A 15,570-nucleotide genomic window follows, 5' to 3' on the forward strand; every position below is an offset into this window, starting at 1 on the left:
TTAATTTTCAATATTACAACAATACAAGAAAATAAGGCAATGCATAGAATCAAAAGGAGTGCCGAAAACAAGAGATTAGAGACTGCAGTAAATGTATTTTGAACTGTAGCCATAACTAATGTTAAGCTTTCAAAAAACAAAACACACACACACAGAAGTTATGACACCTGGCTATATAGTTTCTGCAAAACTTTAAACCCTCCATTAAGCTGTGATGTTGAAATGGCCCAGATTTCTTGTACTGATAATTCCAATTGTTGTCAATCCTAAATCGATCATAAAAGTTAGTTTCAACTGTCTGGAAAACAGGAGGCTTTTCGTTTTAGCCATGAGTTTAGTTTTCTAAATCAAACACTAATCTTATGTCTGTTACTAACATAACACTGACTGATCTCTAGTGTCTTTTTTGACTTGCACGTTCCAATCTGACCCCTTCCTCTTCTCTTCCACTCAAATCCCTTCCCCTACCACTTTTAGTACTATACATGGCTAGCATTCCATCTGAAATGACATTAATGTTAGTCATTAAACCACATTTTTAAACCCACTTCAAACTCTGGTTTAAAGCTAACCATGGCTAGTGTTAACTGCAATTCAGGTGTAATGCTAACCATGGTTAGTCATGGAAAGGGATATGAAGGACTTCAAGCCAAAGAGAAGATGATGGGGGAGAAATAGAGCACATGAACCAAAGAGATTGAAGAATAGGGAGAAGCATGCAAACCAGAAGGGTACACCATGACAGAACAGGAAATATTATACTTGCACTATACCTGGGCCGAGCATACTTATTTCAGAGCAAATCCCATTGGTGATACTGGGATTTACTTCCAAATAACTGGATTAGGAGAACAGTAGAAAGCTTATTCCAACCGATTCAGGACACAGATAAAATACTGAGGACATAAGAACGCTACTGCTGGAAGGCACATCCAAATCCTAATTCCCCCACCACATTCACAGATCTGATGAAAAGTCAATGCAATAGCCTGTTATTCACACCACCAATGATAATAAGGACAAAAAAAGTGCATGCAGTTAACTGTACCTGATACTCGTTACATTCAAAAGGAGAGTCCTTGTGTATGGCCATCTGATACTTGGCAAATAAAGCAGCAGACTGGGTGAAAGATGATTTGAACTGCGGGTCCTCTAAAGAAACAGGTACTAACCTCACCTTCAGAGCAAGGGAAAACAAAGGTACTTTGTTGGCATTTGTCTAAATGCTTCTGAAGGTAAGGCTAGTATGCTATCTCCTCAAATCCATTTCAAAGCCTCTTCCTAGGAGACATACAAGGAAGCCCAGCAACCGCAGAAATGTATTACTAAGATTTGAACCAATGGTGGCATTCTAAGTGCTAAGCTGGTTCTGCACTCCAGGAACAGGAAGAGATAGTTTGCATACCAGCTGAAAACAGTAATACTCAGAGCCACTTAATATTCTATGCCAATTATCTCTCCATGCAAAATAGATAACGTAATCAAAATTCCAGGTAAGTCAAGAAGGATTTGACTGTCTCATGTTCTAGAAGGAGGTGAATTCTGAGATTTCTCAATAAGATCAAAAATGGAAGGCAAGCTTGCCCCCTACAACCAATATTTCGCTGCATCCTGGAGTTTTCATATATTTTCTAGAGTGTACTCTCAGTTCAGGCAAAGCAGTGATGTTAAAGCAAAAGCCTGGTCCATGCTTCAAGTGAACTGGCTCTGTAGTTAAAGTTTACTCATTACCGGTCTAGTGAGAATAGTTCTAGATTATCAGAAGTTCTCAATTAGAGTTTGTACACCTGAGGGCTATACACAATTCTCATCCAAAAACCTTTCAAATATCTTAATCATGCATTGTAAATGGCAGAACTAATACCTCAACAGAGCTGCACAATATGAACATCTTCCATGTTCTGGCCTTCACTGGGGTACTCAGCCTCCCTCCCACCCAAATGGAAGTCATACAGGAGAAACCTGCTTCCTGACTTCTACATTAATCCACATGCTTGTCACTAGATTATGTTTAGGTTTTTGCACCTCTGGACTTCGTCACTCTATGTGTTTGGTCAATCACAGCTAACATAAAGGCCAGTTCTGAATATACATAATCCCAAAGGAATTATCCATAAGTATGATCTACTCTGCAAACTAAATTCCCTACCATCTTCCACAATCCATCACTATAGCAGACGCTACCCACCACAATTTACATAGGCTGGAATCCAAATTTAGCTTTCCACAAACAGAAGGGCTCCTTCTGTCCAGAGATGATTACTGATCCAGCAGATTCTCTCTATTCCTTGGCCCCGCTGTTCCAGAGGATCCTACCAGTCCTCCAGAACAGTTTTTCAGGCACCACAAGGGGGAGTTGGTTAATGTTGCCTCCCCACACAACTTCTGCCAGCAGGAATATCCCCACTGGCGCTCCACTCAGAGGATACACCCTCCAGCAGCAGCTACGTCAGGACCCAAGACTGTTTATCAATGATTACACAAAGTACAGTCATACCTCAGGATAAATACGCTTCAGGTTGAGTGCTTTCGGGTTGCGTTCCGCAGCGACCCAGAAGTAACGGAGCCCGTTATTTCCTGGTTTCGCCACTAGCGCATGCACAGACGGTCAAAATGATGTCACGCGAATGCACAGAAGCGGCGAAACACGACCCGTGCATGCGCAGACGCGCTGTCATGTCTTACATTCTGTTCAGGATGCGAACGGGGCTCCAGAATGGATCCCATTTGCATCCCAAGGTACCACTGTACATTTTGAATGGAGAAAGATGCCTTTATCCAACTGATGCTTATCAGGAAACACTAACACTTTCTAAAACTATTCCACCACACACACACACACACACACACAAATGACCACTATTTGTGACTTATTTCCATCGCTGAATTCAGATATTTTGCCAAAGAAAGCAGACAGAACAGTGTGAACAAAGTGAGTTGGGAATTGTCAGGAGAGAGATGAAGAAGCCTACATTAAGGAAAAGGAATTGCCAAGGGATAGATGAGGGTGTGAGAGCAAACTGCAGTATGGACAGGGGCATCAACAACACATTGAAGCAAAAGAAATAATGGGTACTGATTGAAGAGTCTAGCCATGTCCTAGATACCTCATGTCTTCTTGCCTGAATGAAACTATGGGCCTTTTCAGAATTTCACAGTACCTTGCAAAGGTTGGTATGTTAGGGGCAGAAGAGAATGAAGATGGAAAGTAAAAAGTAAAGAGTAAGTCAAAGAGTTGAACAGGTGTAAGGGAAGCATTTCATCCTACACACACACTCTTCCAAAACTTTGTTCTCCTTCCCCATCCAATATGCAACATACTTTATGGATAGGACCTCAGCATAAATTCAACCCAAGGTTAACTGTGCCCTAATTTTTATTTATTTCATAAAATTTATACACCACTTGATTTTTATTTTTTTTAAAGCCCTCAAAGCTGTTTACAAATATTTGTGAAACACACTCAAGCCCTGTAGGATCGCCCATTATAGAGGCACATACAACTTTCAAAACCTAGCTACCCTACTGTTTGGGGAATTTAAAGTGTATTTCACTAGTTCACCTGTTCCATCTCCAATGTCACAGCAACCCCCATTATTGCTTCTCCTTTTGCTTGAAAATGTCTTTAATTATTTGTGGCACTCATGAGATATGCAAAACCTCCTTGTACTTCCAGGATTTAAGTTTTGTTTAATTCTTTTTTTTTTTTTGAAGTTTCTATGGCTATTAATTATTTTAAAGGAACAGCTTCCAAATGTCTCAGAATAGACCAAAGCAACATGCTTGTGTCTGACCTGGCTGGCGGTTGGTTTATCAGGTGGGTCCTTGTGAATAACCATCTGGTAACGTTTATAGACCTGGTAAGACTCCTGAAAGGTGGCTTTGAACAGGGAACTTGGTGGAGATGATTGCACCAGCCTCACCTTCCAAAGAAAGATATTCATTATTGGAATAATAGCCATTCAAAAGCTGGGAAGAATACAAACAGTTAGAAACTAACTATAGTTAAATCAACATTTACACAATGAAATCAACAATACTTTTAAACAACCATTTCCCCCTCAAGGCCAATGTTACTTTCTGCTCCACTACGCCTATTTATTTTATTTTTTTTAAGAAATGAAAAGATTATTTTCCATGTAACCATTTAAGTTTAGTTTCCAGTCATTGTTCTGTAAACACCGTGCACTTTACTCAATAGTTTACAAAGGCTAATACCAAATGAATTTTGAGTGAATCATGCAGTTGTATAATAAGGATTATTCAAACATAAATACATATATTCTATACATGTTGTAAGAACAAAAACAAGTTGCTACTCAAGTCCACATCCACCCTTAAATTGCATGAGGTCATTTTTCTTCCTGCCATTTTCCTATCAGTCTTTGCTGTTGGCTATCTACCATCACCTATGCACTATTTTGAGATGCTAGGACAAGAACACTGATGAGATTTCTTTTAACACAACTGAATAATTTAAATCTCCCTTAAATCCTATTAGCACAACTTCATGTTAACACATACTATACTAGCAGTTCAATCCTAAGCATGTTTAACTCAGAAGTCTCAAGGAGTTCAATGGGACTTCGTTCCTAGTAAGGGTGTTTAGGATTACTGTCTCAGCCTCCTCTTTCACTATATGCCACAGAACCCCAGAATATCACCATTATCAAATGGAAAACAGACTTAGCACACATAAATGTATGCTTTAAAATGTGCTATTAGTGGAACTATATCCATTTTTCCTAAGAAAAAATAAACAAACATGCCAGAACGAGGCATGAGAAGTAAGCCAAGAACAAATACTGGTTGCCACTCATGGTTTGGAGGGAAACAAATAATAGATTGTATTTGGACAACATGACAAACCAGACCCTGACTTGTTTTACTTGTGGTATGGCAAGAATGGGGAAGAAGCACTGCAAAAAACTTTCCAGCAACATGCACCAGCAAGTTGCTCACTCACATCAAACCATAGTTTGTTTTAAGCCATAGTTTAATGTGATACATGACCTGGGCCAACATATGCCTCAAGCTCACTATTTTTTCTGCTAAGGCTAATGTATCAAAATTTTGATCCAATTCTCAATAAGAAAAAAACTATTTCCCTTACATCTTGGCTATGAGTCATGTCTTGCAAGAGACCAAGCAAATACCCTGTCATGGCTAGGTGCTACACTGAACAGAATCTGACCTGGCGTGGCAATCGCAAATGAACAGAGCAAGTGGAGTCAGAGGTCATGTTAATGCTAGGCAGTAATCAAGGAGCCAAAGTCAAATGTCCTTCCAGGGTCAGAGACAAGCTAAAACAGAAGCAAGGGTGGGTCAAAACACAGGAGGCAAGCACATGACATGCAAATGTTTTTTGACAGGAGGGTGACAAAGGGAAAGTTACAAGATGAAAAAGTGTAAGATCAGGGACAGAATCTGGGATGAGGCAATTTAAGTGCCCATAAGGGAAAGAACTATAATCAGCTTTTGACCATCTAGAGCAGGCACCCCCAAACTCGACCCTCCAGATGTTTTTTGGGACTACAATTCCCATCATCCCTGACCACTGGTCCTATTAGCTAGGGTTGATGGGAGTTGTAGTCCCAAAACATCTGGAGGGCCAAGTCTGGGGATGCCTGCTCTAGAGCAAAGGTTCCCAGCTGAAAAAAGCCCTGCCACCATACACCATCACCTCCTTCTGTTGCTTAACTACTTTCTACCTGCACGAGGCCCCTTGCTGTGGGGAAGGGCTGTAACCACCACCAGCAGGTGGGACTCCCTCTCCCTTACTTGCCAGGCTTTGGGAAGTGGCTCTTAATATCCAGTAGCCACTGACGAACTCTGTGGCCCACCGGATGAGAGCCACTGATCTAGAGGTTTGCAGCCTCAACCCCTGAGACAGAAAATCCAGCTGAACAGTGGTGACAGGCATCCTCTCTCCCCACTCCACCAGTTTTGATGGAGATAAAGGGGCTGATTGGAAAGACTGGTTCACAGTAGCAAGACCTAGTTTCCTAGGGACCAAGGACTGCTCTCCCAGGAGCTGTTTGGTGCCCAGGGAAGTGGCCAAGAGGATAAAGTAATTCTTTGTCAGCTACCTTGTATGTAAGTTTCAGCACATTGCCCAAAACTGGTTAAGAAATTCTTTTCACGGGGTGAATAGGTAATAGACTCATATGCCATCATATGCATATCTGGGGGAAAATAGGTCCTAAAAATTTCCAGAAATGCACAAATTATAGCCAGGAGTCTGGTACTGGAAACTGATAAAAAATTTGTGAAACAGCATCTTCTTCAGTGATGTAAAAATCTTCAGTGATGTAAAAATCTAGCTATTTGTCATTTCTAATTTTTACTTCAAATTAGGGGACTAATTTTATATAACATTAATATCTAATTACAGTTCCACTAATGTGATTTTTGTTCTGGAAATGTACTGCGCTATTCATTTAGGTGGAACCACAGCACCCTCTTGTGTTTCTGCAAAGAACACATCCACTTAAATTTTGCACACACTAACATACACACAACAACGTCCTATAAGGCTAAACTGAAAACATCGCAGGACTTTTCAAATGCCAGTAATTGACACCAAGGCATGTTATAATGCAACCAATTTTTACAATTAAAAGTAGAACATTTTTCACATCTGACTAATCAAATACCTTCAACGTAAGCAGCTGTACAAGAATGACATGATGGCTCTACGTATCACGTCAATCAAAGTAAGTATCTCAGTACCTCTAACTGGTGCACAGGTTCAGTAGGTAAGGAGGCAAAAATGAAGTCTTCAATTGATTTGGGCTGATTGGTTTTAGCTTTCGAGCGCTGGCCAAGCAAAACCTGAGCCTCAGTTTGCAGCGAAGGATTTTGTGTCTGGTTCTGAAGGGTCTTCTGCAATTTATGTTCCTTCCTTAGTTCCTTTGCTTTACGGCAGGGTGGCTTACTCAAGTCGGCTCCTTTCCCTAGAAAGGCAATGCGAACATACTCAATGGCGAAAGTGTGTGCTGTAGAATAGCTACATTCATTCACCTGTATACTTTTATGACGACTGTAAGAAAGGCAATGAATACCATAAGAAAAATGTAATCCTCTTCTGACGCTCCAGCTGCATTTTAGTATTGTGCTTGTATTGGGGAAAATACCAGGGTGATCCCCAGTATCCCTGTGGGTTTGCCTGGATGCTCCAATCAATACCAAACACCAGTCAGATCAATTAACAGGCATTTATTTAGCACCAGAAGGTGATGCCACATGACGCTCCCTTTGCAGAGAGGAAAGTGGCCAGCTGGGTAAAAGGCACAGCACTATTTATACTTTAAACATTCCTAAACAACAGCTATTCTGCCAAAGTAATTCATATGGCATAGCAATGGCCTTCTCTCCTCCCTCCCTCCCTCTTCCTTGCTTATCTGTTCCAACTACTGTCTACTCAAAATGTATGTACTGCTTGTTTTTTAGTACAGTGGTACCTTGGTTCTTAAACGCCTTGGTACTCAAAAGCCTTGGTTCATGAATGCCGAAAGTAAGTGTTCCAGTTTTCAAACATTTTTTGGAAGCCGAGCGGCCGATGCAGCTATTGGCTATTGTTTCCAGGGCGCCTGCACCAATCAGAAGCTGCGGCTTGGTTTTCAAACATTTCGGAAGTCAAACGGACTTCCAGAACGGATTAAGTTTGGCGCTTTTTTGTTTTTGCGATTTATTTTGTGTTTTTGTTTTTGAGGCTTTTTCGGTTAATTTGTTTTTGTGACTGTGTGGAACCCAGTTCAGCTACTGATTGACTGATTGCGTGACTGCGGAAATTGATAAAAGCGCCCCATCCAATCCATGACTATCATCAGTGCAGGTAAGGAAAAAATAATAATTTTAATTTTTATCACCTACAATAGTGTCTTATTTATTTTATAGTACAGTACATTGATTATTGCTTTCATTTTATGGATCAATGGTCTCGTTAGTGAAATTCATGTTAAACTGCTGTTTTAGGGGTTGTTTTTAAAAGTCTGAAATGGATTAATCCGTTTTGTGTTACTTTCTATGGGAAAGCGTGCCTTGGTATTGGAACACTTTGGTTTTGGAATGGACTTCCGGAACAGATTAAGTTTGAGAACCAAGGTACCACTGTATATGTCTGCCTTGCATATAACACTTGTACTCATCACTTGTAAGGCTAAGCAGCACAAATAATTTCCTACTTGTGTATAAAGTTATAATACTGTATTTGTAAGCCACTCATTAGCCGCCGCCCTCCCGTTTTTTTTGCAAAAGTAACTCAAAGCAGGGCCAACAGTCAAGAAGGTGGTTTCTGCACGTGCATTAGAACCAGCACGAAACAAAACTGAAAAATGAAGAAGAAGAAGAAGAAGAAGAAGAAGAAGAAGAGGAGGAGGAGGAGGAGGAGGAGGAGGAGGAGTTTGGGTTTGATATCCCGCCTTTCACTCCCTTTAAGGAGTCTCAAAGCGGCTAACATTCTCCTTTCCCTTCCTCCCCCACAACAAACACTCTGTGAGGTGAGTGGGGCTGAGAGACTTCAAAGAAGTGTGACTGGCCCAAGGTCACCCAGCAGCTGCAGGTGGAGGAGTGGAGACGCGAACCTGGTTCACCAGATTATGAGACTACCGCTCTTAACCACTGCACCACACCGGCTCTCACATTCATATTTTTAAAATGTAGGATTAAAGCACCCCACCCACTAAAAGAGGCTACTGGTGAATTAATTAATTCCTGGTTGAGGGAAAAAATGATTTTGATGGGCACCTGAAGACAGGTAATAATGGTGCCAAGTGAGCCACCCTAGAGAGAGCCTTCCACAAGCAGGGAGCCATGACAGAAAAGTCCTGTTCTCATGTCACCAGCCTCCAAGCTTCCTGTGGGCACATGAAGAAGGGCCTGAAATGATGATGGCAGTGTCCTGGTCTGCTCATATGGGGAGAGGCAGCCCTTGAAAGTACTGGGGTCCTGAGCCACATAAAGCTTTATAGGTCAAAAGTAGGACTTTGAATTGGGCCCAGAAACTAACTGTTAAGCGAGTGCTGTCAGCACAGGATTGGTGTTATGTACTCAGGCTGTCTTGATCCAGTGAGCAACCTGGCTGCTGAATTCTGAACCATCTGCAATTTCTGGAAATCACACAAGACAAACAAGGAAGAAAAGAAGGTGCAAAGCTGTCTTGCCTTCTTCTTATATTAAAGATTAGTTACCTGGTTTGGGAACTGCCGGACTAACTTTAGCTGACTCCAACGGCTCCCCAGAATTGGCATTAACTTTCTCATGAGACAATTCAATATGGTCTGAGTCTGCTTTCTTCACAGTTATTTCACCTTCCCCACTCTCCACCTTCTCCAAATGATCAGGATTGAGGGGTTTTAGTTCAGCCTGACAGCTGTCTGGTTCATCTTTTAAGAAAAAACTGCAGCCATCAGTATCTTTGGTGTGAGAATCCATAGGCTCCACTGTAAATAGGGGAAAAATTAGGACAAACCATGAGCAAAAGACAAAGGACAGCTGATAAAAAAATACTATATAACACTAATAATTAGAATTTAAAAGACAGCTACAGCTCTATATAATTTACATGCCATTGACCTATTGATCTAAGTAAAAAAGAAATTTAATTGCACAACAATTTCAACTGCACAAAACCACAACAGTAAGTAATGTTTAAAAGACCGCTTATTACCTTCACTGTCTACTACAGGAATTTCCCCCTTCATTAAGAATTTCAACATCTTCTTTAGAACCTTCTTATGTGATTTGGAAGGCTGGAAATGTAAGGCCCGGCATCTAAAAAAAGAAAAAGAGAATATAGTCAAGGTATCCGCCAAATAATATAGTATATTAAACAAAAATTTGATATGTATGTTATCAATTAGTCATGTAGTCTAGGTTCCATGGAACAGTTTAGGCTTTGTTAACAATACCACATTAATTAGTGGCTAGTGATGCTCTTTCAATATTTCTGTGGATGTTTGGAATTATGACAACATTAACATTTAATCACCCGCATTCACTAAAATGGGCTGAGAAGTTACAATGGAATTAAAGCCCAGCAGAACACACAGTTTCAAAGTCTTGCAATGTACAAATTACTCTGATATTTTTACATCTCTTTTCAGCAAGGTTCTTTACAACACTACAAGTACAACTAAAAGCATTTTATGCACAGGGTTCCTGCTTGCTCATAATAAACTGTTTACCCTCACAGCAACCTGCTTCATAGCTTAATGGCATCACGAGTCACCATTTCCCATTAATATTCACATTAAGCAGATATCTGAATCTGTCTATATGTCGACATTCAAGAAAATATACAAAAGTATTGCCTTACCTTATTGTATATTGAGGACAACATGTACGATTCATAATAGGCTTGTAAATGTATTTCCCACTCCTATAAGTTAAAAAAAAACCTGTTTAAAATGTATGTTTAGTTCTTAGAATAGCCATGAATTATAAGGTTTAAATAACTTATTTGTTTAAACCACGATTCCTGGGTCACACATAATGCTAATCTATGCTCACAATTCCCACCCAGCATGGTCAATGGTCAGGGATTATGGGAATTGTAGTCTTGTTAAAGAACAATGCACTAAACCAGGGTTTGGCATTATGCGCAAACCAGTCTGAGACCACTGTATTTAAACTGTCGCTACATATTTATTTAAGAAATGTATACCCCACTTTCCAAATGCTCTCCGAGGCACATGATCATAACCATCCAAAGCAATTAGCTCGTCTCTTGGCGATGTGCAATGCAGCGGCATTCTGGAGTTATTGCACTATGACTGCTGGCCTTATGGGACTAAGAAGAAATAGGCTGCCCATGCCTGGAAGTCTTCTGCTGAGAAGTACTAGACATATATCTACTAAAGGTGGGAGTCTCCACATAGGCCAGATGGAACATGGGCCCCAGCTCTTCTGAAAAGGTACACTCAAGTCTAGAGCCCCTCTTTTCAAGAAGGTATTGCTAGTCAATTTCTTGCACCAAGAAATACCAGAATAATGATTACTTTAGGTGACGCTTAGTTTTAAATGGAGAACTTCAAATGGGCTAGTGGTCCTAATAAAAGACTTCTCTTAGAAAGAAGTCAAGTTGTCCCCTATTCACAAATGGAGAACTTTTCTGATAGTATACAAATTACAGTTTGTTTAGATATTGCAACAAAACAGAAAAAGAGCAGGAAATGAAATGAACTCACTCATGGCATGGGAGCTCTCGAAGGGCCAAACTGAAGTTTATGCTTATGATGAAAGAGACTGTAAAGGGGCTGCAGAATTATGCACTGTCTCCTTGCCTTCTCAAGTCTCTCTTCATAGCAAATGCCCCACTTCTTCCTTAATTGCCACTAAAACCTGCTGACCTCTAGATGCTCAAGGATGTAGTCTAACTCCCAGCCAACATGGCCAATGACCAAGGATGGTGGGGGTTTGTATATAGCAATATCTGGAGGAACATAAGCTTACTATGCCTGAGCTGAAGGCCACATAGGCACAAAAATTAAGTAGGTCCTCCAAACCAGGTTAACTAGGGATAAGTCTACACTCTTTCCCCAGTAGAAATAGACACTGTCATATATTTTCTGTGAGGAGGAGTGAGAAGCTAAGACTGAAGAAGCACAAGCAGGGCAGCACTTTGCTAGCATGACTTGAAAACACTTTCCCTTTCAGTTTCCTCATGGTACAATGTGACGTTTATGATCTTATATATTTTTACAATAAAATGTGGCAGTTTGAATTCCACGATATGCTCTTTAATATTGAAACACTGGATTCAGTTACACCAACAGTGCTCAGATGGCATCTCTTACCTTCGCCAACCTCGGTCGATAAGATCTTGGTAATCTTGGACAGTCAGTGAATGAGCCCACATGCCTGAAACACACATCAAACAAGACATGAGGGAGGGGGGGAAATAAAAACTTCACTTCAAACAATGGGAACAAAGCCAGTTCCTGTGGAAAGCTACTGCTTCCTGGATTTCTTTGCAACACAAAACCTTAAAAAAAAAAACACTGCTGAAAATTTTTAAACACAAAATTAAAACTTTGTGATGAACATTAAAATCCACATTCCTCACTAGTTTTGCTACATCCACCCAACACTTCAACACCCTATATTTAGTCTCTACCGCAAATCCACTGACCAATCTAGTTTACTACACTTCATTAGCTTTTTCCACCATTACTCTCCCCAAGTCAATGCTTAAGGGAAATGGTCCTATCTGCATTAGCAACAAGTCCTCCTTGTCCTCCTTTGACATGCACATTCAGCTCTATCTGCTCCTTCTGTCTCAGAGGCATTCAGCAACTCTGCCAAATCTAGCTCTGTGTTTATTCGCCCACCATTTATTCTGTCCCATTGTTCCTTACTGTCCCACCCCTTGCCTCTTTGCAACAAAACCCATTTCTTTCCTCAAAAAAATTGAACCTCCTCCTCTACTGTCAGTTTTTCATTAGTTCCTGCTCACACCCACAATATTGCTCTTTAACCCAGCAGAGGGCCTATTACTATCTCTGGGTGAGTAGCTGTAGATCAACAAGGATTTGTGACATCCTATTCTTTTAACACCCCTTCATGGATCACTGCCTTGTCGTGGCGAAGGGGCTTGAATAACTCAGAGAAGCTATGGTTTTCCCAGTAGTGATGCATGGAAGTGAGAGCTGGACCATAAAGAAGGCTGATCGCCGAAGAATTGATACTTTTGAATTATGGTGCTGGAGGAGACTCTTGAGAGTCCCATGGACTGCAAGAAGATTAAACCTATCCACTCTTAAGGAAATCAGCCCTGAGTGCTCACGGGAAGGACAGATTGTGAAGCTGAGGCTCCAATACTTTGGCCACCTCATGAGAAGAGAAGACTCCCTAGAAAAGACCCTGATGTTGGGAAAGATGGAGGGCACAAGAAGGGGACGACAGAGGACAAGATGGTTGGATAGTGTTCTCGAAGCTACCAGCATGGGTTTGACCAAACTGCGGGAGGCAGTGGAAGACAGGAGTGCCTGGCGCGCTCTGGTCCATGGGGTCACAAAGAGTCGGACACGACTAAACGACTAAACATTCTTTTAACAACAACAACAACAACATGACTTCCCCTTTCCAATTAGGCAGCCAAAATGAAGAGAGCTTGGAGAACAAATATTGTGTGTAGAGGAGGACTGTGAGCTCAAAAGTAACCCCTGCACTGCTTAGCAGCTGCTAAGAGGCAGTTTGTTTTACACCTGGCTCCAGCTAGCCACTCTCCACAATAGGAAACATTAGTGAAACCTGCCTTCTCTGCTTTAACTCTCTCAGCAGTCACATTGCCAGGCCTTTTGTACTGTCCCCGTGGTTCTTCCTAGTTCTGAGAGCCAAAACAAAACACAAAACAGGGAAGGGAATGGGGACTAAATAAAGGATCCAGAGAGAGGACAGTAACTAACTACCAACCATTTTTATGAAGAAGGCTTGAGTTCATGGAAGTTTACACCCGTGGTTCCCTATGTGGGGCACATGCCCCACAGGGGGGCAATTTGATTTTTAAGGGGGGCAATTTGAGAATGCGTTAGACCAGGGGTCTGCAACCTTTAAGACAAAAAGAGCCACTTGGACCCGTTTCTGAAGAAAAACAACAACTGGGAGCCGCAAAACCATTGCGACATTTAAAACAAATATATCTCCGGAGCCACGATCTGACAGCGGGCGGGAAGGTGACGTCGGGACGGTGCGTGACTAACGCACGCACCGCCCCCATGCGATGTCACAGCCAGTACAGCGCCCGTCACAGTGAGGAGTGTCGGGGCGCACAATGCGCCTCCTCCCCTCGCTAGTATCTGCCCCGGAGCCGCAGCAAAGATGTAAAAGAGCCATATGCGGCTCCGGAGCCGCGGGTTGCAGACCCCTGCGTTAGACCAAGCCTTTTAGGCTTCCTCCACATGAATAGTTCACTTTTTTTAAATAATAAGAATCATATGTCACGGGGCAGGGGGTGGGTATCAGGATTTTAGAGATGCTTAGGTGGGGCATAGCAGAAAAAGAAAAAAGGTTGGGAACCACTGGTTTACACCATTAACATGTTTGGATTTTGGATGCAGGGTTTTTTTTGTGTGTGTCCCCCTTCCCAATCCCTGCTGCAATCCTCTGGATTGCACAGCAGTCCCTGGATTTCAAGGGAGGCCTGAAAAGGGTAACCCACCCCCTTACCTTATCTCCTTGTGGCAGCCCCTCAGCTACTGCCCTAGAAGGAAGTGGGGTACCCAGAAAGTGGGTTTCATTAAGCCCCCCACCCCGCCTCGCTTCTTCACCATAGCTGGGAGGAACTTGGACAGGGGAACACCAACCCGCCTAGACTTCCAAGGGGCTGCAAGGAAACTGAAACATTTCGGACCCCCCGAAGGCAAGGCCCAGCTCAGCCCACGCGCCCTTTCCATGCACCTGGCGCTCTGCTCTTATTTCTTTAAAAGCTAGTTTTAAGGGAAGGGAGACACGCGCGCAGCGCCCTCCCTTCCCCTGCTGCCTCTCCCCGCCCTCGGGACCCTAACCGTGGGAGAGGTTGCCGGTGTCGCTCTTGCAGTAGCCGCAGCGGTAGCCGTCGTCTCCGCCCAGGTACTCCACGATACTTGGGGAACTACTTCCCCCTGCCGCCGCCGCCATCTTTGCCGGCCGGCTTAGGGTGCCACAAGCCCTTCAGGGGCCCCGGGAAGCAGCGGCAGCAGCGCCGGCGGCCGCCATCTTAGCAAAGGGCAAAAGTTTGGGTGGAGCAGGGAGAGGGCTCCAGTCTCCCTCGCTTTCTGTCGCGACTTCCGGGAGCCCCGCGCACAGCTTCGCATCTTCCATGTGCGGGGCCAAAAAAAGGAGGCATCAAAGGTAAATACTGCGTCTTAAAGGGACAGGCTTCTAATTCGTTGCGGCGGGTTTAAGTTTATCGTACCCTCTGCCTTAAAAAAAAAAACCCCAAAACCCTTTAGATATAGATATCGTTTCTTTTTCTGGCACGGTGTTTTGTTTTTTTTTGGGGGGGGGGTTGTCTTTAAATCCATCGTGGCAAACAGAAATTCAACAGATGGGGATGAAATGATGGGAGAATCTTTCACCTGTTTTGTTCACTTTGCTGCCTGCTATGCAGCCTTTGGAAGGCATTGTCAATTTCCCCAGAAATAGCCCGATACTGTGTCGTTAATGCAGCCAGTGAATTCTCGGTTCTGACAGTTGTGTAGGTATCGTGCATACATCTTGCAAACTGTGCTTGTTTATTTGGGCATCAATCCCATTGTGTAGAATGAGATTCCCCAGGTAAAGCAGCATAGGATGACAGCTTTATTTCCATTTGAAGTCACTCCAGGCATGGGGGAAGTAACATATAAACTATTAAAATAATTACAACATCTGCTCCAGAGCTCCGGGGCCAAGTATACCCTCCCCTTCCGTTTTGTCTAATTGCCTAGCCTATTTTCCCCTGTCCTTCTCAGACAATCTGATTAATGAGCAAACTACTGCTTTAAATTATGTCAGTAGGATAAGCATCACTGAAGCTGCAGCCCTCTCTACCCACTCAGTGGGACTCACTTTTAAGCAGAGACTGCCATACTGAGGAGAGAGGACTAC

General features: G+C 42.5%; 1 protein-coding gene across 7 annotated transcripts in view; it reads right to left on the minus strand.

Moving 5' to 3' along the window:
* The window catches only part of ATE1 (arginyltransferase 1), a 74,308-nt gene that overhangs the window by 57,516 nt on the left and 1,222 nt on the right, over positions 1–15,570 (minus strand). The window contains exons 1-8 of one of the 7 annotated variants that reach the window (XR_014007847.1): positions 14,508–14,720; positions 11,799–11,862; positions 10,319–10,381; positions 9,671–9,774; positions 9,192–9,443; positions 6,733–6,956; positions 3,795–3,923; positions 1,049–1,177 (exon numbers count right to left, since the gene is read on the minus strand). Coding sequence is in view for 6 of the 7 variants with exons in the window: in XM_081193003.1 (XP_081049129.1) it covers positions 1,049–1,177; positions 3,795–3,923; positions 6,733–6,956; positions 9,192–9,443; positions 9,671–9,774; positions 10,319–10,381; positions 11,799–11,862; positions 14,508–14,619 (1,077 nt within the window). In the remaining variant the exon portion in view is untranslated. Of the gene's footprint in view, positions 1–1,048; positions 1,178–3,794; positions 3,924–6,732; positions 6,957–9,191; positions 9,444–9,670; positions 9,775–10,318; positions 10,382–11,798; positions 11,863–14,507; positions 14,721–15,570 lie in introns of those variants that run through there. The other 6 variants (XM_081193003.1, XM_081193000.1, XM_081193004.1 and 3 more) reach the window with 6 other exon arrangements.

Source organism: Podarcis bocagei, assembly GCF_964188305.1.
Source record: "Podarcis bocagei genome assembly, chromosome: 4".
NCBI lineage: Eukaryota > Metazoa > Chordata > Lepidosauria > Squamata > Lacertidae > Podarcis > Podarcis bocagei.